Below are 25,351 nucleotides of genomic sequence, written 5' to 3'. Positions count from 1 at the left end.
ATATTCTTAGACATAATTATACTCTCTAAAGCGTTTTTGTAAATATTTAACTTTAGACTAGAATATAAAATAAAATTCTAAATAAATAGAAGACCAGATTTTTAGCCGTTGCAGTTCACAGTATCACATATTCCCACCGCCTTTTTTATTATTTTAAACATGATATAATGTTTTTAGCATCAAAATTTACAAAAAACAAATTTCGACCAGTTTTCTTTTTTCAAATTTAACGATCTCTGAAGTGCGGTTTATTTTCTGTTTATTATATCTTTTTGATGGCTTTATTTGTTTGTAGTCAAATATTTCGCATAAACACATCTTTTCCTTTCTTTCTTACTCAACAGCAATAAAATAGACAAAAATAGCTAAAAGCGACACTGTAGAAAGGTAAATTATGCGTGCTAGTGAACATGTCACTCTAACGACTGATAATAAAGGTAGTGTTCGCCAAAAAGGAGGTATGTACATGCATAAAAAGGGAAATGAATTTATATGCGCATATAATAAATACAAATGTATGTAAATATATACTCTTCTAAATACATACATACATGTTTTTCTAAAACCATTTCATATGACTTATACAGCATTTTCATTGTTGACTAAGCGGATAAGTTGCCGCGTTTGGCACAAAATTGATTTACTAGAGCTCATATTTAAATAAAGTACGAAAAAAAGTCAAAAAAGCATTATATTTGTTTATGTATATTAAATGATTTTTTCATACACATGTCTAAACACTTTTGACGTAGTAAAATTGATTGGTTTTTCTCACTTTCTCTCCAAATTTTGTCGCCATCAAACAAATACGCGTGGGCGTATTCGTAACAGCTACGAGAATTGGGTTGGTTTTGACGAAATAGCGAAAACGTTTGCAATATCCCAACAAAACAAAAAGAAACAACAAAAACACATATGAAAACGTTTTCCCTTAAAACTTGTATATCCATTGTGTCAACATTTATTATAAATCAAAAAAAGATATATACATACATATATGCAAATGTAGGGTGGCATGCAACAAAGTGGCATTTGCGTCTAACGCATACTGACAATGCCGCAATAAATGCGGTTGGGAGTATAAATATGCAAATTCGCTCAATATTACCATTATTCGTGACATTCACATGCGTAAATCAAATTATTGTCAATATGTCATGACAGCGCACGAACATTTGCATTTCTTTAGCAACAAAAAAAATGAATTGCGAACGCGTAAAAAGTGTAAGCAAAAACAAATGGATTTACATACACAAACATGTGTGTGTAAATTGAGACCGTTAGAGCGTCATTTTCCTGAGTTCGAAATGAAATGTTTTATTTATATCGCTAGTATTTTGGGGATTCAATGGGAGCTAAAGTCATACATGTATATGTATGTACTCAGATGCAAATAAAAATAACTCAAATGCATAAAACGCGCAGCTTAATTCTTTTGTTATAAAAGTATTACACCGAATATCTCAAAATAGGCGTAATAAATGCATAGAAAATTGCGAAAAATATTCATTGACTTATTAGTGAAAAGATGAGCAGAAAAAAGTTTCGACCAGTTTTTATACCAGTTTCAAAAATTCTTGTTTCACTTCACGTTAGATAAAGAAAATAATTTTACATCTAAAGAAAATGGTTAGCGTAATTTTTGCAAAACTAGACCTGTTTTCATTAAACAAAATTCGCAAGTTTTATAAAAAATGCAGGTTATAAGCTTATAAGATTCTTTAAGTGCATATATAAAGGTATAATTCTACTTAAATCTCATCAACGGTCATCAGATTATACCATTTTTTTACTTTTATTTGAAATCGTTTATGACAAATTTCGGTTGTTCACAAAAATGTTAGTGTCGATATCGATTTATACTTATTTCGAAGTCTTATTGCTTAAAAAATATATAAATTTAAAACCTAAATTTGTTTATACCAGTTCAAAAGTTTATACCAATTTTTTTAAAATAAGTAATATCTATTTCACTTGAGTTCTAAAAAATATAAGATATAATAGATTTAAAAATTTCGACCAGTTTTATACCAGTTTAAAAAGAATAATTTTACGCTTTCTACCACTAAAACGTTTATTTACACATAATATTTGTATAAATAACCAAATAACTTTTGGGCTTGCCAGATTACTTACCACAGCAATCATATACATTGTAATTTAACGAATTTCACAGCACATTTGCAAAATGCCCACCGCAGAGCAACTGATTGTAACATTTTGTATTGTCAAATACAGCAACCGTTAGCACCTGCGGCTAAACGCAATAAAATTTATGAATGGACAACATTTAGCAGACAAAATATGTATGTAAGAGGGAATATATAGGAGAAGAGGAGGGATAGAGATAAGAAGAAGCGTAAACAAACTTGTTTGAATATTTCTGTTTGTGCATAAATGTTTACTTATGTATATTTGCTTCTATAATGCTATATATAACTTTCTAAATGCATTCTACACCCACAGACCACAGACCAATAATGAAGCTGTTGGTAGCTAAATTTAGACATATAGCAGTGTCTAAGCTCATAAAATGTACGCGGAAAAATGCGCTATATATGTGGGTGCATTCGTATTCTTATGCGAGTAGGATTCAGTAAATATATGTATTTATATGCAGTTTTGTATATATAGTTTATTAAATCACCAAGAGCCGCATTGACACTCAGTTGTACAAAGCCCTTAGGTGCCTCGTTGCTTGGAAGAAAGAAACAGTTAGAATGGTATTGTTAAGCTAACAACAAAATGCAACGTGTTCCTCTAAAGTGTCTCCTACATAAATATTTCTCTTTCAAGTAGACTCACTTTTTAGGCACAGCAAGCAAACAATAGCTCAATGGTGTCAGGTGGAAACTAGCAGTACTTGCCGTGTCACCGTAGCATTATATATTCGTCTTATAGTTCGACCGTGGTGTCAGTGGCAAGTAGTTGTAGCATGCAACAGAAGCGTGACTGGCGACATTTGACTCATCACCGCTATCACGGCTGAGTTTTAGGGTATAAGTAGTGAGAATACATAATACAAGGATTTCTATTGCATTATTACCCAGGTGGGTGCATAAAAAAAAAAAAGAAAACAAACTAGAAAGTAAGAAGTAAATATATTTATCTCTCTCTCTCGCAACAACGTTGCTTAACAAATTTTCCGAAGAATGTCAGAAGGAAGCTGCACTCAGACTAAAAAAAAATCAAAATGGGCCCGGCGGTGCCCACTTATGGGTCAAAAACCATATCTCAGGAACTACTCGACCGATTTCAAGGAAATTCGGTACATAATATGCTCTTGACACCCTGATAACACGGATGAAAAAATAGCGAAATCGGTTCACAACCATGCCCACTCCTCATATAACTAAGTTTTGAATTCCATCTGATTCGTTCACTTTATAAGATATACATAAGGAACCAATGAAGATAGCGGAATAAAACTTCGCATAAAAACTGTATTTGAGCTGTGGAATCACTTGTGGAAAAAATTTTCGGACAAAAAAATCGGACTATTACTTTTCAATAACCCGGATATCGAACATGAAGAACTCCGTGCCTAAGGGTAATTTTTCAACGTAAATATCGCTAAATCTCTCAGAAATTTCAATTTAATTCAGAGGGAATCTTTTTCTTTTAATAGTGTGTCTCTGTACCAAAAATCGGTAAAATCGGGTCATAACTTCCCCTAGCTCCCATATACCTAAGTCTATGTTTTTCAAAAATACAGTGGGCTTTATTCCGCATATATCAGTTAATATGAGAGATATCTTAGCAAAATTAAGTGAGCATAAAATAATAATTTCGACCAGAGTTTCGACCAGTTTTCAAAACTATAGTAAAACAGAAAATTGGGTTATAAATTTCAGTTGTTTTCAATAAATTTTCACTTTCGACCATAATTAAAGAAAGTTCATAAACAAACTGAGATTCAGCCGGGAAAACATGGGCATTGCAATGTAGCTAAATTCTACAAAAGCAAAATAAAATTTCCGTTGCTGTTAATCTCAACAAATCATGTGCGCAAATATTAATACAGCGGTATTACAACACTTCGGAATTCATGTTTTATTGCACACCATGTACTTATGTATGTATGAACAGATGCCCCTAAATTGAGCAGAAACAATGACGATTGCGACGCGCTACATTTCACACTAATTAGACAGGCGAACATTGCAAAATAACACAAAACACTTTATAAATAAGTGCATTGTAATAAAGATGTACTTGCTCCTAAAAATATTCATATGCACATATGTTAGCAGATCAAAATTATTGCTTAATTTATGTATCATTGCAGCGTAATTCACTATAGTAGCCGCCAAGTTTGTATATATTTCGCTATAAATATACATATATGAAGCACACAAACTTGTATGTATTTCTTCTATTGGATAAATCAGTACGTATTTGCTACTCAACTCACACACCACACATTAAAAAATGTTTTCAAGGTAATTTACTTATTAAAATCTGAAAAAAAAAAAATTCTTTGAAGTCGAGATATGATTGCTTAACCACACATTAATGTATACACTAGCGTCTGAGTGTGTTTATTTAAGGCTTGATAAACACTAAATAAAGCAATTATAGATGTATTATGTGGAAAATAATAACCAATTAAAGCAAATTTTTATACTCTCGCAACAAAGTTGCTAAGAGAGTATTATAGTTTTGTTCACATAACGGTTGTTCGTGATCAGGATGGAATTCAAATCCGGATGACTATCTGCAACTTGAGTAAAAATTAAGATATCTTGATGAAACTTAGCACACTTATTTCTTGGCACCATAGGAAGGCTGATTTCGAAGATGGCAAAATCGAAAACACATAAAGTGCCATAACTAAGCCATAAATAAAGCTATGGAAAAATTTGGTACAAAGGATCGCACTATGAAGGGGTATATTTGGATGTAAATTTTTTGGAGAAGTGAGCGTGGCCCCGCCCTAAAATAGGTTCTTTGTATATATCTCGCAAACCAATAAAGCTATATAAACTAAACTTTCTGCAGTCGTTTCTTTAAGCCACTTCTTAATGCAGACCAAAAATCGAAAATCGGATAATCAAAAGAAATCGGATCATAACCACGCCCACCTCCCATACAAAAGTTAGGTTGAAAATTACTAAAAGTGGGTTAACTCACTAACGAAAAACGTCAGAAACACTAAATTTCACATAAGAAATGGCAGATGGAAGCTGCACTCAGATTTTTTTACAAAATGAAAAACGGGCTTCACAATCACGCCTACTTCCTATATACCAGAACTTTGAAGACGATCTGAATCGTTTACATTACAATATATAAAGTAAGCACTAGTGAAGATATCGGTGCAGAACTTTCCACAAATACTACGTTTATAGTGAGGTAGCCCCATTCTAAAAATCGCCGAATCGGATCGGTTTTCAAGGCCTAATATATCAAACATGAGGATCTCGGTGCTTCTAACCTAATATTAGGGTTTCCAACTTTCAATAGACTTTATACCATATATATGACGAATATGTGGGTCAAATTGTTTATTATACAATATTAATAAAGTTAAATAAATAAATTGCAAGAGTATAAAATGTTCGGTTACACCCGAACTTAGCCCTTCCTTACAATGTTCTTATTTGTTGTGTAATTTGGCATTTTTTTTTACTTTTCAACTAATGTGAAGCGAAATACTTGTGATAACTGACCATTTGTGATTATATTACAATGAACCTAATTTCGGTTTAAGTGCGTCCGATTATGAACTATATATTATAAATATTTCCAAGAACATCAGTCATATTTCGAATATATTATCCTTGGAATCAATATTAATTATCAGCTGAATAAAAAGTGGCATTTTTCTTGTCTAATGTCATTTTGGATAAAAAATATCCACACTCTAACTTTTTACGAATTTTGTCAATTTAATTAAATAAAAAATTTAAATAGATGGCAAACTATCTCTCTTTATATTTTTTATCTGTAAGCCTCACTCTTGCAAACAGGTGCTACTTTGGACTAAGTATGCAATTGAAAAGTAAAATGCATTTTCGACGGACAAACACCTAACTCTATAAGTCCCTCATCATACTTTATGGTGCGGAGCGTGGACGATGTCAACATCCGATGAAACGGCACTAGGAGTTTTCGAGAGAAAGGTTTTGAGGAAGCGAATAAAAAGACTGGGGCTACGCTGGCTAGTGTGAAAGTGTTTGATGCAGTACTCGCTGGTGGAAGCCGAGAAATAGGAAGGCCTCCACTCCGTTGGAAACACAAGGTAGAGAAGATCCTGGCTTCACTTGCACTTACCAATTTTGTAATTAAAATAATCATTGGTTGCCATCAGGCCCTTCTTCAAAATATGTCCCACAAAAATATTTCTTAAGGGGTTACATGGGTTTCGTGGGTTTTGCTTATTCATTTCTACAGCACCGCAAGAATATTATCCAAAATTTTCAAGTCGATCCGAATAATAGTTTCGGAGATACAGCCTTTGGAAGGTGTGCGCTCCAAGTCAGGTATGTTACTTAAAACTTTAAACGCGGTTTTCTCCGAACCGTGTCGGTTGCCAAATGTTCTCGAAAACTATTCAATCTATCTTGATGAAATTTGCACAGGTATTCGAGATACAATTTTTTTTTTTCAATTACAACTATTTAAAAAACAAAACAAAATGTCAAGCAAATTTCGCCGAAATTTTTATTTTTTTGGAAAAACGTCTGACAAAATTCCAATTTTCACTTTTTTGGTCTTTCCTTCGTTCAATCACGAGCTTTTAGTTTTACTCAAAACACTTATTTTTGTATTTTCATTTTGGATGATACTGTCAGGAGTTATGCTGACAACGTGGTCACCGGAAATGACGTCACAATGGAGGAGTTTTAATTTTTTTTTTTTAATTTCAGAAATTATTCTTTAAATATGTATCTATAAGACAAAAAAAGTTTGAATTAAAAAAATAATTTACATAGAAAAAAATATTGAAAAAGGCCTTTTTTTACCCGACAAAATTAAAGCTCTTGGTATTCGACCAATCGACTAACCGGATTAGCGGTTAGGGTATTATTCGAATAATAATATTCGGTATGCACTATCCGGATAGTCGTAAGTCGTCGACTATTCGATTAAATGTTTGTTGTCGACTATTCGAACGGTACAAGTTCATTATTTTCTTTCCTTTTTATTGAAAAAAGTAAAAGTCACGAAAAATGGTCCGGAAATTTCAGAAAATTTTATATCCGCGCACAATTGACATTTTCACAAATTTAAAACAAGCAAAACACAAAGGCTGAACATTTCAAACAATTTTCATTTATTCAAATACTCACAGTAGGGCAACTATCGAATAGTCGCAGCAGAACAACTATTCGAATAATCGGTTAATATTCATACAAACGGTTACCATCCTGATATTCGAATAATCGAATTTAGTTTATTCGAATAATTTTAAGAGCCCTGGTTTAGACGTTTTAATTGTATATTTCTCTTAACAATAATTATAATATTATATATATAAGTCACGAACCTTACATTTAATAATAAATTGATTGAGCCTATAAAATGGACTTTTGTATACAAAGAAAAAAAACTAAAGGAGTCGAAATCTTATTCGGCTGGCTGTTTGATATTGGTTGAATTTTCATGAGAGAAACATTCTCGTAGCATTGTCATTATCTACCAAGAGACGACTGCTATTAGGAAAACCAAAAGCTGGATTCGTATCCAGATTATACGTGCCGGCCTTATCCACAACACAAATGCTACCACAACAAGTGGCCTATATGTATATTAACTATATATTACATCAGCACATTTACTTTCATTTTTTTTTTTTTTTGGTAAGTAAGTCCACGATATTCCTTTAATCACCCCTATCGCATTAAAAGGCCTTCATGAATTTTACAAATACTTTCGGAAACACTTACTCAAGTACACTGATAATATAATGATTTACGCACTCACATGCCACATACCCAACGATTTATCACCAACCCGGCATGCGCCAACGCCGCTGTGTTGGAATTTCCCATTTCCAGAGATTAAAGCAGCTGACTTAAAGTTTTTATCGCCTTGTAATTAACACTTCAAACATATTTGCTATATTTCGACTGTGAGTATATACATATTTTTTTTATAAATTAAATTCTCTCTCTTTACGAAATTATGTTTATATTCATATTGTTATAAATTGTGCTATGTGTAAATAAGTGGTGTGAAAATTATTACTTTGCGCTGAATTATTACTTCGTATTAAATTATTAAGTCGAAGTAAAAAAAAAAATATTTTCAATTCCCATTTGTGATAATCTGACGTTTTGCAGTCAATGTTTTAGAAGTAAACAATTTACTCTTTTGCGAAATATGATGGATTTTCTGAAATTTCCAATTTTTTCTTTGATTTTGAGATTTACGAACTTCTTCTATTTTATAGCAATATTTATAAAGAATTCAAAATGTAATAAGTTACACATTTTATGCTGTGAAAATGTAATAAATTTCGTTCATCTATTAAATAGCAAATTTATGTGGCGCTTCTTTACTGCAGTCTAATTTATTATCCTGTTTTTTGGGCACTAAAATCAAATTGTTTGTGTAATTTGTGATGTTTTTTTTATTTCTAAGTAGCTTTGCCACATTCTTTGCAGGCATGATGGATAGTAGTGGGGAGTTATAGTTATATTGTGGGTAGAAAACTAAATTTAAGAAGTGACCTCTGACGGAGCATAAGTTATATACAAGTGTCACAGAACTCTTAATAAATAGACCCAACTAAAATGGTGTAAGGTCTAGTAAAACAGATTCATTATTATTCGAATAGATAGCTACCTCACGTTGTATAAATACTCAAAACTACCAGTAACGGCAGCGGTGAACTAGGCTAGATCCATAGCATCGTAGATATACCATAATTGAATCAGTTGAAATATTCAAAATAAATATGTGGCCGATAACAGATAACTTTTATAAAGACTGAAGATAGCCTGTACTCGGTTTACGTTTGAAAGAAATTCTAATATTTTTATAAAGATATGTATACTTTTAGATTAACCAATTCTCTGCTCTGAATTTATTAACTTTGCTCTCTTTTCAGAAAATTTCCCAGCGAAAAAAACCAATAAAATAAGTGAAACTCATTGAATCCGCAGCGAATTCGATTTCAATACGATAAAGATTTTCGATGGAAAATTTTCATGCAATCATTCATTCCGTCGATAGACTGCAACTTGCAACTTTTTACACCTTAAATTTTTGTTAGTCTATTTCTGCCTTTTGTCTCTAAAATACCCATTTAAGATATAATTTAATCCGTCTTCAATAATTATTTACATAAATACTTCAAAATTTCTTTTAAATTTCCACAACTCATTCATCAACGGATAGATTTCGACCAAAATTTTCGATTTTGCGAAATCAATGATTTCATAATTAACGACATCTATTAGACGAGGAATGTATTTTTTTGAGTCGGTAAGTGAGTTCAATGTGGTCGTAAATTTTATTTTCAATACGGTTTCAATGATATGAACGTGAAATTTTTCGATCATATCGAAACATTTTTCAATCGAAACAGATTCAATGATAAGGCCCAATATAAGAGAGAATATATTACTTAAGTATACCAGTGGTATGTTCGATTCCCTACTATTTAAGGTTTGGCAAATTGAAGACAGTCGCTCGTTTTTTCGATAATATTCTCAGTTAAGAACTGAGGTTTAAAGATTTACATTTTTACTTTACTCTAGATGATACTTTGGAAATTTGATATTTGAATAATTTCTTTCTCCATTGCTGACATTGTTTATATAAATGGGAAATTTCTTTTCTTCGTTATTGATAATTAATTTCACACTACTAAGTACACATAATATGTAATATATAAAACTTCTTATTACAAACTGGAAATTATGAGCGCTAATATTTCACGCTTAATGCACACGTAAATGGAAAATTTTCAATTCATTATAAAGTAGTATGAGTTTTGATGGGAAACTTATGCCGCTGCATATTTCTCTTTTACATAATACAATAATTTTGCAATAATTATCGACTATTTGTAATTGCGTATAAACAGGAAATACCACCGTGATGTTTAATGAGACGCATCAGCATTATGCAAACTTATCTACATATACACCTATATATATGTATAAAGTAAAACAAGTTATTAATACAAATTTTTTTTCGATTAACCAAATAAAGAAGCAGGAAATTATAAATTCAATGATTTGGTCGAAAAAATCGAGATTTCTACTAAAAATAAAAGAACAAACAACGCGTCTAAATCCAATTAGCAGCTAATTTCTTTACGTTGTGGTTTCAATTAGAGGCAATAAAAACATTTTGCGGTTGGCAATACCGCAAACTTTAGACCTTTTATGAATGAAAGTGAGCTGAATATATTATATATTGTATAGCAGACGTAAGAGTATTAAATGTCAATAAACTGAAAGACAGGTTAATACTATATTAATTTAATATTGTTGAATCAAACCAACAAACTGGTATAAATTGTATTGATATAATTAAATATGGTCAGAATAACAAAAGTTACACCGCTTTAAGAAGCCATCCACAGGCTCTCTTTTACTGCCTCCATTCATGAAGATAATTGTATACCTAAATTATCCAAATAACTAATATTCTAATGATTTCTGATTTCTTCTTATTATTTTATAGCACAAAAATCTATTTCTAGTGAAAAATCATTTATCATCGTAGTAGCCAACGTACAATGGCATGATAAAACTAAACAAATCCCCATATTACAAGTCAAATAAATATTTGTTAAAATTTGTATAATTATTGTGGTTTGTTGTTGTTTTAAGATTTATAATTCACTTTGCTTTCTTATGCAATTAAATTAATATCGCGTGCGTTATATACTCGTTTTTATTTTATTTGTCCGCAATAATAAGTTGATTTTGAGCATTTGAGTTTTTTCTTTCATATATGATTGCTTTTTAAAATCGCATTGCTCACCAAATAATTACCTCATTTATGTTGTTTTCTTCTTTGAAAATATTTATTTGAATCATGCATTAATAATTAGAATAATGAAAATATGCTTCGACTGCAATTAATATTCTGCAAATTTACTTCAAAGTACTGATGTATTTTTTTAACTCAAAAGTATTTGTACTATAATGTGTAGCTATTTGGGAAATGAGATTGTTATATAAATGGGAGAGCGTTGGGATTGTCCCTAGAACAGAATTAACATGGATTCATTTATGTTAAAGAATTGTAACTTCAAAACCTTTAAACTTAACATAATCCTTTAAAAGATTTCGACAATGTAGTTCAACAGAATAAAAAAAGTCAGTCGAGAGACTTATACTTACACAATATTCTAGGTAAGGTAATCGAAGGGAGATATATTGTGTCGTCCTTCATAGAATTCAACCTTATACATGAAATAATGAGAACAACGCACTAATAGCTATTTCTTTACTGTAAAATTTATTCTGCCCTGAGTGAGAGTTGACCAGCATAATAGGAAAATATTTTATTGTTACTTTATCATGTAAAAAATGGAACACATTCAAAGAGGTAATGCAGCATTTGTATAATGTTGAAATATAAAAAGGTAGCATTTTCATCAAGAAAAGAAAACACTGTAAGTTTTTATATTTACTTTTGATACGATCAAAAATAAATCTCCCGAGCCTGAAAAATATTTCACCAGAAAAAGAAAAATAAATTACAGAAAATACTTTTTTCAAAAACAATCTGAAACTTCGTAGGGTCAATCGTAGTTTTTGAGTTCGACAAAAGAAAACTTTCGAGTGTACTTCACACATGAAAAAAATATTTATAAAATCTATACGCTTTTTAGAAGCAACTTAAAACAAGCAGTACGCTCCATTTAGCGGATAAACTCAACACAAGAATGAGTAAAAACTCGGTCAGTCCTCAAACGATAAACAACGGATCATGTTAAATCTGCTAAAAATCATGCTTTTCGTCTACTAGGTATTGTACACAAATGATGTTACATTGAAATTAGAAAGTATTCATTATTTCAAAATACCTATAGGAAGTTCTTTTTCAAATATGTACTCTGTGATTTATTTCACTTTCCTATTAAATTTAGTGAAAATATTGTACTTATAGCCTTCAAGAAGATTTTTTGTGATTCGTATGAAATTCCTTTTAAATTTTATTTTTAAGAGTAATGGCCTCACGGAGAGTAGTTTCAGATTGGAAAATCCCATTTAAGAAATTATTTTTCATGTTTTCTTATTTTTTTATATTTTTTTGCACTATAAGGATCGCATATTTTCGATAGCCACTTATTCTACAACAACGGCAACTTGTGCAGTAATTGTTCATTTACATTCAGAAAATTCATTGAAAACTCAATTGAGCGGAAATAATTTAAATTTGCCATTTTATTTTATTGTTATTTTGACTGACTGACTTTTCTACAAGCCTCAGTTTCAATAACACGGGTCAAAGGTTGTGTAGTAGATTATTATGTCTGCTTAAACTCTATATATAGAATGTTTGATGGATGGAATTTGTAAATAGCTTGTACATTGCATTCCCAGTAGCGAAATGTGTTAGAAGGAAATATATTTAGAGCTTTAATTTATATATCTCACGGCTACAGCAAACGTACCTTTCTAAATGGTCTTGGAACCAGATCTGGTATAACCAAAAAATATCAAACACTAAATGAAAACTGCTTCAAAAAAATTTCTTTCGATGTTTCAGCTTCTCAGTTCAGTCTCAGGCTGCTCATTTTGTATGAAAAAAATATTATTTCCACAGATTTTTTGAACAGCATAGTGCTGTAAAGAATCGTATTTCACATGTTTGTTCAAATAAAAATATATTTGTATGTTGAGAGACTCATGTTGTGCGAGTATCACAAGAAGTTAAGGCATCATTTGGAACATATTAGTTAGCAACTTTGGTATTTAAACTATACACAAAGTGAAAACGTACAAATTTAAATTATTTATTTGATAAGCCTGCGACGGCACACTAGCTTATTTCGACGATTACGGATATTTTTTGGAGAAGGTGGAGTTTTCTTGCTTCAATTAAGGCACGATTCGTATTTATTGTCTGGGTTACCAAACATTTCTGAATAATTTTTTATAAAAGACTTTATTTTGAATTTAAATTTATCTTGATACAAATTATATACCTATTTATCTATTTATTTTCCTATTATACGCTATATATTATTTAGTATAAGTCTAAAAAACCGAAAACATAATAAAGGCCGCTGAAGTAATCAAAATGTCTTGGCATTCAAATATTCCCGACAATTTTTGCACAAGAAGATTGGGTTTCCGCGGCTTAATAGCGGAGAATATGTTAAATATTTTGTAAAGTAAATGAAGAGCAAACGCTAAAGCCCAATTTGAAATTAAAAATAACAATTCCGAATTTTTGTAAATTTTTTGGATTTTTCCAAAATATATTATTTTTCAAAAACAAGTAATTTTGAAAATTTATAAATTTCGTACAAAAAAAATTGTGTATTTTATATAAACGATAAGGTCCTGACGTTGGAAACATTTCTGTTCCAAAGACATAATTTTTGAGTTACGCATACGACACGCCGAACAACTGAATAAACCGTTTGATATACTCTGTGACTAAATATATTGCAAATTGCAAGGCAGATTTGTGTTTATCCACATTTCTACGCTAATATACACTAATTGTTGAATAATTTTGTTTCAAAAGAAATGAATAAAATGTTTAGCAACTAAATAATCAAGCTGTAAGATATTTGCGGCACACTGAACCCATTTCTTTACTAACGTCATACCCACAAGCATCAAAGTTGAAATAGAAAGTGGTAAAAATAAATAAAACACCCTAAATGGTCGTAAAATGTATACAAAGGTAAATACGCAAGAAATATCGCAATAAAAATAAAATGTACCCGTGAATTGGAGGAGAACAGTTGTTGCGTCGTTTTCTGCTTAACTGTGCTTCTGCTTGGCCGTTGGCTTGCTTGTTGGCGTGCACTTCCGCTGTAACTTTGCTCGCAGCACTTACAATTGCAGTTAAAATTTACTTGGCAAATGTTACAATTGTTTTTGCACAATTTTTTCTTTCGTCAAAATTTCAATAAACACCAATTTTACTTTCAAAAAGATTTTCTCAAAAAAATTTTTTTTTCAAAAAAAATTTTGTTTGTATTTTTTTGCTCCAAAAAATATGCTTTTTAACACAATTTCTTAGGATTTTCTACACAAAAGATTTTCAAGTGCGCGTCGCTATTAGCGTTTGACTTGTGAAACGTTTGCTTTGAGAATCCTTTGCAGACTGGTTGGTTTACGAGCTGAAGCAGGGTTTTTGCTTGAAAATTCCTCGAACGGCTGATGTTGCAACGTAACGTAAATGTGCGCGCTATGTTGGGCCAACAGCAATTCACCACAGCATAAAGCAACAGTAAATGTGGCCAAGAGCGCGTTTGCGTGTGGGTTGCCTGTACTTTTTTTTCGTTTCTTTCTTTTATTTATTTTGAATGTCGTGTGTGTGTGTTGTGCGTTATAAAAAATATTCCTGGGACAGCGTAGCGCATGCAATAAGGCACAAACAAACAAATAAATGCCACGCCGCTATGAATGAAAATGTGAATTATATGCGCTTATACAGCTGTAAGTGCCAGCAACATGTTGACGCAACAAATGTTGTTATGTACAGGTGGGTGGTTGTGAGGTACACTGAGCACAGCGACGCATTCAACAGAATTATTAATCCACCAATTGTATATGATTGAAAAAGCGGAGTTAATCTTCAAAGAACATCAAAATAATATATTATTATTAGAGAACTCGATTCTTTGCTATGTTCATTTATTCCTTTATAACCCTAAAAAAGGTGACAACTATAAACCTTTAAAGTGTCATAACCAAGCCATAAATAAAGCTATAAAAGTAAAATTGGGAATAAAGGAACTTTCTGTAGTCGTTTCACTTACGTACCCCATCATACACCATGCATATAGTTAAAATCGGATAATAGCCACGCCCACCTCCCATACAAAGGTTAGGTTGAAAATTACTAAAAGTTCGTTAACTCACTAACGGAAAACGTCAAAAGCACTTAATTTTACAGAAAAAATTGCAGAAGGATTGCTGCTCAGATTGTCGAAATCGGATATCGAAAATGAAAAACTCAGTGCCTAATGGGAATTTTTCACCGAAAATATCGGTAAATCTCTCAGATATTTTAATTTAATTCAGAGGAAGTCTTTTTCTTCTAATTGTGTGTCTCTATTCCAAAAATTATTAAAATCGGATCTTGGATATAGCTTAGCTTGGTGGGAAATTGAGTGAAATCGGTTGAGGAATTACCTCATATACCATATAAGACAGTGGCGAACGCAGGCAAAAAATTTGGGGGGGGGGGCGGTTTTAGGTAAAAAGACAATGTTTCATTATTTTATTCACAAATCTTCTTTTATTTTGGGTCATAACATTTAAAATCTCTTCCTCCGTCACGTCTATATCTCTATGGATATTCAAGAGAGCCATTCCGTTCAGGCGTGCTTCTCCAGTTTTATTTCTTAAATATGTTTTAAGCCTGCGAAGTGAGGAAAACGAGCGTTCACTTGAAGCGACAGATGTAGAGATTGTTGCTCCAATCTTTAAAAAACGTTGCACTGTTTTGAAAATTTTTGCATCGCAACAATTCAACGCGTCTAAAAAAGTTTTGGATCTCTTTGTTTGATTTAACCAGTTCCTGAAAATATATTCAAAATTTTAGTTAGAAAATATAATCTGCAGAAAAGATTTTTAACCTTTTCCACATTCTAAATTCAGCAACGAAATCATCGGGATCTTCTACATCAGCGGGCCATTGCTTTTCTAAAACACGAACAGTCTCCTGCATCTCAATAACGTCAAGATTTATGCATTTATTTGGCAAAATGTTTTCAATTTTGCAAAGCAGCTCTCCATGTTTTAAAAATCGTTCATTGATTTGGACCAAAAAATTATCTAAAAACGGTATATAAATTGATCTGCGGTAATATTCTTCCGGTTCGCCTTTATGATTGCCGTTTCCCAAACGCGGAATTTTGATTTCTAAATCTAATTCTGCGGCTATTGTTTTAACTGATACAAAAATTAGTTTAAACGATTGTTCAATTTTGAAAAACAAATAATAAGTAAAGTTTTTTCTGGTTGTTTTTATTAAAAATATAGACATTTTAGTTAAGACACTCAAGTATTTTTTTGCAAATAGCTTAATTTTTTTTAATTTAAATTTATTTCACAACAGTTTGCTCATGGAACGAAAACTGAAAGTCATAATAAAAATTTTTCAAATTTTTCCCGTATTATGATTAACAATAAACTGTAAAAAAAATAATAGAAACCTTATTGGTGACTTTTCAGTTCAGGACTAATTTTCAAAAGAAGTCCATTTTCGACTCACAATTCCCCTTAAATCTAAAAAAATCCAGTTCAGCAGCCACAGAGTTATAAGGGTTTGGTTTTTGGGGTGGGTTTTTTAATTGGCCTACATTCCCACAACTTTTTAATACTATCCAGATACAATAGGTTTGTTTTTAGTTTAACATTCTCATAGAAATTAAATTCTATCAGCAGAAAAGTATCAAAATAGGCCGTTTGTGAACAAAAAAGTATCAAAAAAGATACAATTGTATCCAAACGGTAACGCTGTTAGTGACTAATGTATTCATTTATTTTACATATTTATACATCGTCGGCAGAAAGATTGCTTTGAAAACAACAAATTACAATTTTTCAAATGACTATGTAGAATTAAATTCTATTATTTAAAAATTCAATTACTTTGGGGGGTTTTAACACCCCAAAAACCCCCCTGCGTTCGCCCCTGATATAAGATGATTTTCATTATTCTATTAGACTTTATTCCGAATATATGAGTCAAATTATTTGTTGTCTTAATAAAATTACATCAATATATTGCGAGAGTACAAAATGTTCGGTTGCACCCGAACTTAGCCTTTCCTTAATTGTTTTAAATATATTATCCTCAAAGCAACTTTTGTGATTTTTGGTGGTCGAAATTGTTTTCTTCTTACTTTTACACTCCAAATCGTATAATTTTTCGAGAATAGCTTGCTCTGAAAACTATAAATTAAAATTTACTAAATTAGGGTATTTACTAACTTTCAACCGATTTTTTACTCATATAATATAAATTCGAGCATTCAAAGCCCTCATTTGTCAAGAGCTCTTATTCTTCGTCGCCTAACTACAAGCCGAAATTTTTTACATCAGGAATCATTTCTGATAAAACGACAGATTTTCAGATTATGTATAGGTATGTACATATCTGGCTTTCTTTCAAATCTATTTTATCTTTTTAATAAAATCTAGATTTGAAAGAAGAGTAAATGGGTTCCTCGAAAATTTTGATAAAATTATTTAATCCATTCCACACACTGTTCATAAAATTCACCATATTGACTACTTGTCTCCAACCACGTCCTTCCAAGGCAAAATTGTTGGTGCCCTGACGAACGTGTGCTCAGCGCTCATGCGCACTGACATCATACCTTTATAAATAGGAAAAAAAAGAACGTGTGTACCGAATCTCTTGCGCGCTTACCGCTGTTCTCTGCTTTGCTTGATTTAACAACAAACTGTTGGACGCGGCGAACAAAACAACAGCGAAACCAAAATAGCCAAAATACGCGTAACAACAGTAAGAAACAAAACAAATGTGAAATATACTCGTAAAGAGAAAGCGAATGAATAATCGTGGAAGAATAACAAGCAAGCTTAAAACGAAAACGACAAACGCAAGACGCGCTGACTAAGAACAGATTAACTTCAAGTGTTGGGAGAGAAGCTTGAAGCAGATGCAGAAAAAAAGCGTTTTGCATAATTTAGAGAGCAAATGGAGGGCCTAAAGGGGTATACATTTCTTCAAAGTGGTTGTTCCCCGATAATTGCTTATCAGTTATTGAATCATTTGATTATTAACTACGTCAATAACGCAGTGTAAATTTCTTCCAGCACCAGTCATTATGGTCAACGAGGAAAAATATTACTCATACGTACAATGACGTCCATTTATTATATCACAATTATATATGTCATTATTGCCATTATGGTAAAATTTCTTGTTATTTCAAAACCGGCGTTACTAAACATACTTAATGGGCTATAGGAGTGTAACCCATTAAAATGATTTTTTTTTTTAAAGAAAGTACTCGATAGAATATTTTGTGATTTTTTGGACATAAGAAGGTATATTTTTAGCTATATTTTAAGATTTTCATTTTACAAAAATATTGGAAACAAAAATTCCCCAACTGCTGACTTAATTCCATCCGAGTATCTGAAACAAAAAAATGAACAACGATTTTTGAAAAATATTAAAAATTAACATTTCTGCAAAAAAAAACGTTTTTTATGTACAAAAATTGTTGTTTTTTATGCCAAATTGACAACTTTTCACCAATCAAAAAGATCGTAGATTATTGTATAAAAATAAACTATCGAATATGTAAAAAAACTCGACTGGTATAGCCCCTAAAATGGCTCTAGTAATATATCAAAACTTTTTGAGTGCTCACAAAAAGTATGTGTCAATGCAGCATCTTTATTAGAAGTGTTCATTACTTCAAATTCAATGACAGTCATAGCGAAATATCATTTAATTCTCGAGACAAAAAGGCAACCAAAAGAAAACATTAAAAGTGTTTCATTTAGTTCAATGCAGTAGAAAAACAACTGACACAATTGTACTCTTGTCAATTCAGCGTCATTGAATTTGACATAGTGAAAACGGCGCATTATTCTGTAAGTCTACCACCACCATGTAAAATACATATATCTTAGAACATAGAACATGTAACGGAAATATTTATGAAAGCAAATATTACAACCTAATATGTGATTGAAATATGTACTAAATCGGATGAAAAATTTGATCTTCAAAAATGTATCAATTCTAGCGCTCATCCCTACGCTAAAGTGTTTCTCAAATAGTTTCAAATATTGTTTTCATTTTGACAGTACTTGTACAGGCTCAGCTTCATTCCGGTTATGTAGCACTAACTGTCGTGAAAGCGTATTATTCTTCGTATTTTACTCGGAAACTGCCTCTGGTCTCGTAGATTGCAGCGCGCAGCCCCAACCACTACATCACGATGGCCGACTTACTTTGACTAATTTTTTTATATATTACAATATTAATTGGCTTAGAGTATTTTTCACTGCATTCTACTAGTAAATATTTTTACGAATTCTACAGTTACTATACTAATCACCTAATTTGCTGATTTTAAATTTTTTTTGTGAGTGCCGATTTACTAGGGATGTACAGTTTTTCAAATTCCATTGTTTTTTTGATTTTTTTTTTAATTACAGATTTTTATTATTTATAGATATATCTATTATTTTTTTATAGACTTACTACGGTATTTATACACTCATAAAAGTAAGGTCGTTTAATATCAAGAAACATTTTCTTTTGTTTTATAAAAACATAATCTGTAGTTTTAAAATGTATCAAATTGTTTTAAGTTTTCACCATTAATTGCAATTGATTTTATTGATTAAAATATTACATTTATATTACTTTGTATTTTTTAAATTTTATTAAATTTAAAATATTTTTTTCTTTTTATTTTAATTTTTTATAGTCATATATTTGATAAAAAAATTATGTTCTCAAAACACTTTTTGTTCCAAATATGAACACCACTAACATAATGTAGCCAATATTTCAAAGCTAATAAATTTGCTTAAAAATGTATGTACTCAATAAAAAAAAAGTTCTTCTTTTGTGATAAGACCACACCTAATACAATATATGTCGTAACATTGTATATACTTTGTAAATGTACTTTGTAAAGTCCAAAGCGATATAGCGGGTAACTACAAAACATATGCTCAGCTATCAATGAACGTAAATTCCCACTGATTCACACTAATACACAAAAATCCCTCTTGTTATAAGACTATATTCGCCTTTAGCGTGAGGCATTTATCCAAGCTATCGTACTCGCTCAGTTGGATAAGTCGGTGATTTAGCGAAACAGCACAAATTCAGTCAATTTTAATTTAGAGTGTAGATATTTATAACACGTAAATTCACTTGAAGATCACAAGGCAGATGCGTTATTTTAAGAAACAGGTGCTCCAACACAGTTTGGTTTCATATATTATTTTAAGCCTTCAGCTTAAGTCAGGTTACTCAAAGTTCTTATCCTAGAACGTTTATCATTGCAGCCGTTTGAACTCAGTACCAACAAAGCACACAATCAGGCACACAACAGCATAATACCAACGGTGACTAGTTATATTTGACATAAAAGAGAAATACTGAGTACTCGTTTCTTAAAATGTACACGCTCACGCGAGTTCAGCTCAAATATAAGCAAGAGTTGAATTAAATTGTTTAGACGCTACTCTTTCATTTCACTTCAAGTTGTGATGTCGATTAGAGCACACCAAGTGTTAGTTGAAGACTCACAATGTGGCACCAAACAATTACTTTTTCCAGGTAAGTAGTAATTGAATTAATTTTTAATGCATCAGCTTTGTTAAAAAACTCTTATATATTTATTTTCAGTTCGCATTGTTTAAAGCTGCTAATAATACTGCAAGTATTTATACTGTCGAATACTAGTGATAACAACAAAATTACTTTCCCTTGTCATGCACCAAATGGTTCTCCGGGAGTTTGTCTATATTATAATGAATGTGCTAATCTAACAGATTGGAGAATACAAAATAATATACATGATGCAGATGACGTTAAAAAAATGCTTTGCGGAAATGATGTGAGTATAATATCTACATATTAAGAACTTACTTGCTTTAGAGTACCAACTTTAACTACAATAATGTCAAATTGACACGGTATTTCAATCATTGGTTCACAATTCATTGATTTTAAAGTGGCCGACGTCTATAAGACGAGCTATAATATGATAAAAAATAAGAATTATAACAATTCCGTGACATTACTTCCATTACTTGTTTTAAACTGCTTTTCATAAACTAACTTAACCCTTTCATGCCAAATGTTGCCTATAGGCAACATTGTACTTATCGGCTTCTAACTCTCGTTATTTAAATATTTTTGACCAGCGGTTTTATGTAGACTTATGTGTTGTGCAAGCTTACAGTTACATTTTTTGTAATGAGCTGTGCACGTATTCATTCAGTAGGCCTTCTCCGCAGAGTGGAATTGTCAAAATCGGTTTCGCGAAAAAGTTATACTGAAGTGTTTATACAAAAAGTGCTCAAAAACATAAAAAAAATTGTTTTATTTTAAAACAAAATGAACTATATAAATAAGTAAAGATAAGAGAGTTATTTAAAAAAAAAATTTCACGAAAAAAGTGTTTAGTTTTTTTATAATAATCTAATTTGTGCCTATAAGCAACATCCTGTAACTAATGAACCAGGATACATAGGACTTTGAAATTTTTATCACTTCATATTTGAGTTAAGACTAATATATATCTGTCCTAAAAAAATGTTAGCTCCGCCCATTTTAATTCTGACATGAAAGGGTTAAATAAACTGAATTTTATTACAGGAAATACACCTTTGCTGTAATCGAACCAATTACTACTTTCCTGACACCAATTATATAACACAATTAAATCCTAAAGGCTTGGAAATACTCAACGCAGTAGAATGTAATCGACTATCAGGGGATCGTGTATCCAATGGGAAAGCAGCAACGCTAGGCCAATATCCATTTATGGCATTATTGAAATATAACAGGGACGGTGGTCAATTCTTATGCGGTGGTACATTGATAACATCCTTATTCGTGCTGACGGCTGCACATTGTATAACACAGGACTTGTAAGTATCGTTTGAGTATGGTATGCAAGTAAAAATCAGTTTTTTTATTAATTTTATTGGTATTTTTAATTTTCCTTATAGATCTAGTGTACGCCTGGGGGAACATGATACTTCAACAGATGTGGACTGTGTTGGTTCGATACGCCTATGTCTGCCGAAAACGGAGGAATACGAAATCGCACAAATCTTCAGGCATCCGTATTATTCGCTTCGACGACTTACACATGATGTGGCTTTGCTAAAATTGAAAACTGAGGTCATAACTCAAGGTAGATTCGCTATAAATTATATTATATTTTAATAGTTAAAATAACGGTGGACTTTTTTTCATAATTTCAGTGCATATTAAACCCATTTGTCTACCCATTTCGCAGCTCGTCTATGACCACAGCAATACAATACGACATTATGACATTGCCGGCTGGGGACGTACCGAAAGTAGTAAGTTTATTCTATATATATATATATATATTTATTATGTATATCATATCTATAAATATATGTTTCTTGTGTTCTTCAAAAGATGAAAAAAGTAATGTTTTGCAACATGCCAAAATTCGGCATCGAGCACGTGAAGATTGTCAGAAGGTTTTCTCCCCACGCGGCGTAAACATTACTCTTGATCATATTTGCGCTGGCGGTGAAAATGAAATCGATACATGTAAAGGTGATTCGGGTGGCCCGCTATTTGCAACCGTACCCTTTAAGTTATTCAACAACTTAATAATCAGACGTCAAGTACAATTCGGTATTGTTTCCTTCGGCATAACCGGTTGTGGTGGTAAAAATGTGAGTTCCGCGGCGTATTCAAATTTAATGAAATACATGCCTTGGCTCACTGAAATCATAGGCAACAATACATGAGTATTTATATATACATAAGTAACTGATATGAAAATGTATTTAAAAATATTTAAATTTTAAAATAATATAAAGAAACATACAACAATACTTTGCTTTCTGTACTTATTACTCAGCTATTAATCTGCAAAAATCACATAAATAATAACACCAGCAGACATACAGGCATACATATACACAATAACATCAAAACAAACAATTAACATTTTAAAATTTCCCAGTCGCGATAATCTTGTTTAGCGAGAAACATTATTTTCAAGTTAGGTCAATAGTTCAATAGGTCAGTGATTTTGCGAATCCACAAAAAATTTATATATGATAGGTTTTACCACAAAAAATTTCTCACTTTGTTCCCGCTCATACTCATTATTCTTAAAAAAAAATTAATGCTGTAAAACCGATTATACGTACATATATCCGGTGTGGAACTGTTCGTTTGAATACTAACCGATTAATACATTCGAATAGTAGTTCTTTTGAAATTCCAGCAGATTTTGATTTTTATACTCTCGCAACATGTTGCACAGAGTATTATAGTTTTGTTCACATAACGGTTGTTTGTGTCACCAAGAAATAAAAGAGTTAGATATGGGGTTATATACATATACATATATAAATGATCAGGATGACGAGTGGAGTTGAAATCCGGAAGTCTGTCTGTCCGTCTGTCCGTGCAAGCAATGACTTGAGTAAAAATTAAGATATCTTAATGAAACTTGGAATCAGCGTTTACTCTCGTAGCATTTCATTTTACTCTTGCTACCGCTCCCACTTTGTCGGGAGCCACAGCATAGCCTAGCATAACAATGTAAAAGTATGTGCTCTACTCTGCTCCGAGTTTTGTTAGGTAAAAAACTATAGCTGGAGCGGGAGCAAAAAATTAAATTCTGCGCTATGCTCTGGCGTAGCGGTAGCAAAAAATTGAGAGCGGTAGCACAGCAGAGCTAATGAAAATTTTCATGTGCTACAGCTCTCGCATGTGTTTGTTGCTTTTTTTCTTTTTCTTCAGAAATCTTTTCGAAGTATTAAGTATTACGAAGTATTATACATTGAAGTATAGTAGTTTTCCAAAATAACGAATATTCGTTTTAACGAAAACCGCTTATAACTAAAAACCAAATTTGTTACATTGTACGAACATCGGAGATTTGTAAGTACTCGGTTTAACGAACAAAATGAAGAAGACATATGATGAAAGAGAAAAAAATCAAATAATATCGAAACCACGTATTATAAATACATAGGAGATTGCTTTCGAAGATGGTCCACTGCCACGCCCACAAAATGGCGAAAACCGAAAACATATACAGTGTCATAACGAAGCCATAAATAAAGTTATGAAAATAAAATTAGGAACATAAGATAGCATTATGGAGGGACACATTTTGATGTAATTTTTTGAGAAAAGTGGGCGTGTCCCCCAAATAGGTTTAATGTATATAACTCGCAAACCAATAAAGCTATATAAACAAAAATTTCTGCAGTCAGTTCTTTTAGCTATTTCCTTATACAGTCCAAAAATGAAAGAAATCGGATAATAACCACACCCGCCTCCCATACAAAGGTTAGGTTGAAAATTACTAAAAGTGCGTTAACTCGCTACCGAAAAACGTCAGAAACACTAAATTTTACAGAAGAAATATCAGAAAGAAGCTGCACTGAGAGCTTTTTACAAAATGGAAAATGGGCGTGGCGTCGCCCACTTATGGGTCAAAAACCATATCTCAAGAACGGCTAGACAGATTTCAATGAAATTCGGTATATAATATTTTCTTTATTTTAATGTAATTCATTCTTATAACATTTCTTATAGTCTTCGATATATTGCATCTTGGTGGTGAAAACGAGTGAAACCGGTTCTGGAATTACCTCAGTCCCCATACACTATTTATGATGATTTTCGTTATTCTATTGAACTTTATGCTGAATGTATGTGATTGGCGTTGCAACCGTTTAGCCGGTTATAGCCGAATCGACGATAGTGCGCCACCTCTCTCTCTCCTTCGCAGTTCGGCGCCAGTTGGAGATCCCAAGTTTAACCAGGTCGCTCTCCACCTGGTCCCTCCAACGGAGTGGAGGCCTTCCCCTTCCTCGGCTTCCTCCGGCGGGTCCTGCATCGAACACTTTCAGTGCTGGAGTGTTTTCGTCCATTCGGACAACATGACCTAGCCAGCGTAGCCGCTGTCTTTTTATTCGCTGAACTATGTCAATGTTGTCGAATAAATCGTACAGCTCATCGTTCCATCGTCTGCGGTATTCGCCGTTGCCAATGTTCTGAGGACCATAAATCTTGCGCAAAATTTTCCTCTCGAAAACTCCTAGTGTCGTCTCATCTGATGTTGACATCGTCCAAGCTTCTGCACCGTAGAGCAGGACGGGAATGATAAGCGACATGTAGAGCTTGATTTTGGTTCGTCGAGAGAGGACTTTACTGTTCAATTGCCTACTCAGTCCAAAGTAGCACCTGTTGGCAAGAGTTATTCTGCGCTGGATTTCGAGGCTGACATTGTTCGTGTTGTTGATGCTGGTTCCCAGGCATACGAAATTATCTACGACCTCGAAGTTATGACTGTCAACAGTGACGTGGAAGCCAAGACGCGAATGCGCCGACTGTTTGTTTGATGACAGGAGATATTTCGTCTTGTCCTCATTCACCTCCAGACCCATTCGCTTCGCCTCCTTATCCATGCGGGAAAAAGCAGAACAAACGGCGCGGTTGTTGC

At 32.3% G+C, this 25,351-nt stretch overlaps 2 protein-coding genes across 6 annotated transcripts in view; one reads left to right on the top strand and one right to left on the bottom strand.

The window, feature by feature from the left end:
* LOC105214842 (calbindin-32) overlaps window positions 1–14,342 on the bottom strand; it is a 179,434-nt gene extending 165,092 nt beyond the window's left edge. Inside the window, exon 1 of one of the 3 annotated variants that reach the window (XM_029042046.2) lies at window positions 13,874–14,342. The gene's annotated coding sequence lies outside the window, so the exon portion shown is untranslated. Of the gene's footprint in view, window positions 1–2,136; window positions 2,155–13,873 lie in introns of those variants that run through there. The other 2 variants (XM_011188504.3, XM_054233849.1) reach the window with 2 other exon arrangements.
* The window catches only part of LOC105214841 (serine protease grass), a 39,250-nt gene extending 16,532 nt beyond the window's left edge, over window positions 1–22,718 (top strand). The window contains exons 1-7 of one of the 3 annotated variants that reach the window (XM_054233847.1): window positions 19,938–20,079; window positions 20,175–20,448; window positions 20,518–20,728; window positions 21,493–21,767; window positions 21,849–22,036; window positions 22,107–22,208; window positions 22,291–22,718. In XM_054233847.1, the coding sequence (XP_054089822.1) occupies window positions 20,420–20,448; window positions 20,518–20,728; window positions 21,493–21,767; window positions 21,849–22,036; window positions 22,107–22,208; window positions 22,291–22,631 (1,146 nt within the window). In that variant the 5' untranslated portion in view covers window positions 19,938–20,079; window positions 20,175–20,419 and the 3' untranslated portion in view covers window positions 22,632–22,718. Of the gene's footprint in view, window positions 1–19,937; window positions 20,080–20,157; window positions 20,449–20,517; window positions 20,729–21,492; window positions 21,768–21,848; window positions 22,037–22,106; window positions 22,209–22,290 lie in introns of those variants that run through there. The other 2 variants (XM_054233846.1, XM_054233848.1) reach the window with 2 other exon arrangements.
* The last annotated feature ends 2,633 nt before the right edge of the window (window positions 22,719–25,351 follow it).

This window comes from Zeugodacus cucurbitae, chromosome 6 (genome assembly GCF_028554725.1).
Source record: "Zeugodacus cucurbitae isolate PBARC_wt_2022May chromosome 6, idZeuCucr1.2, whole genome shotgun sequence".
In the NCBI taxonomy this organism is placed as follows: Eukaryota; Metazoa; Arthropoda; class Insecta; order Diptera; family Tephritidae; genus Zeugodacus; species Zeugodacus cucurbitae.
The sequence above is the reverse complement of the archived record's forward strand: the minus strand, read 5'-3'. Positions and strand labels throughout refer to the sequence as shown.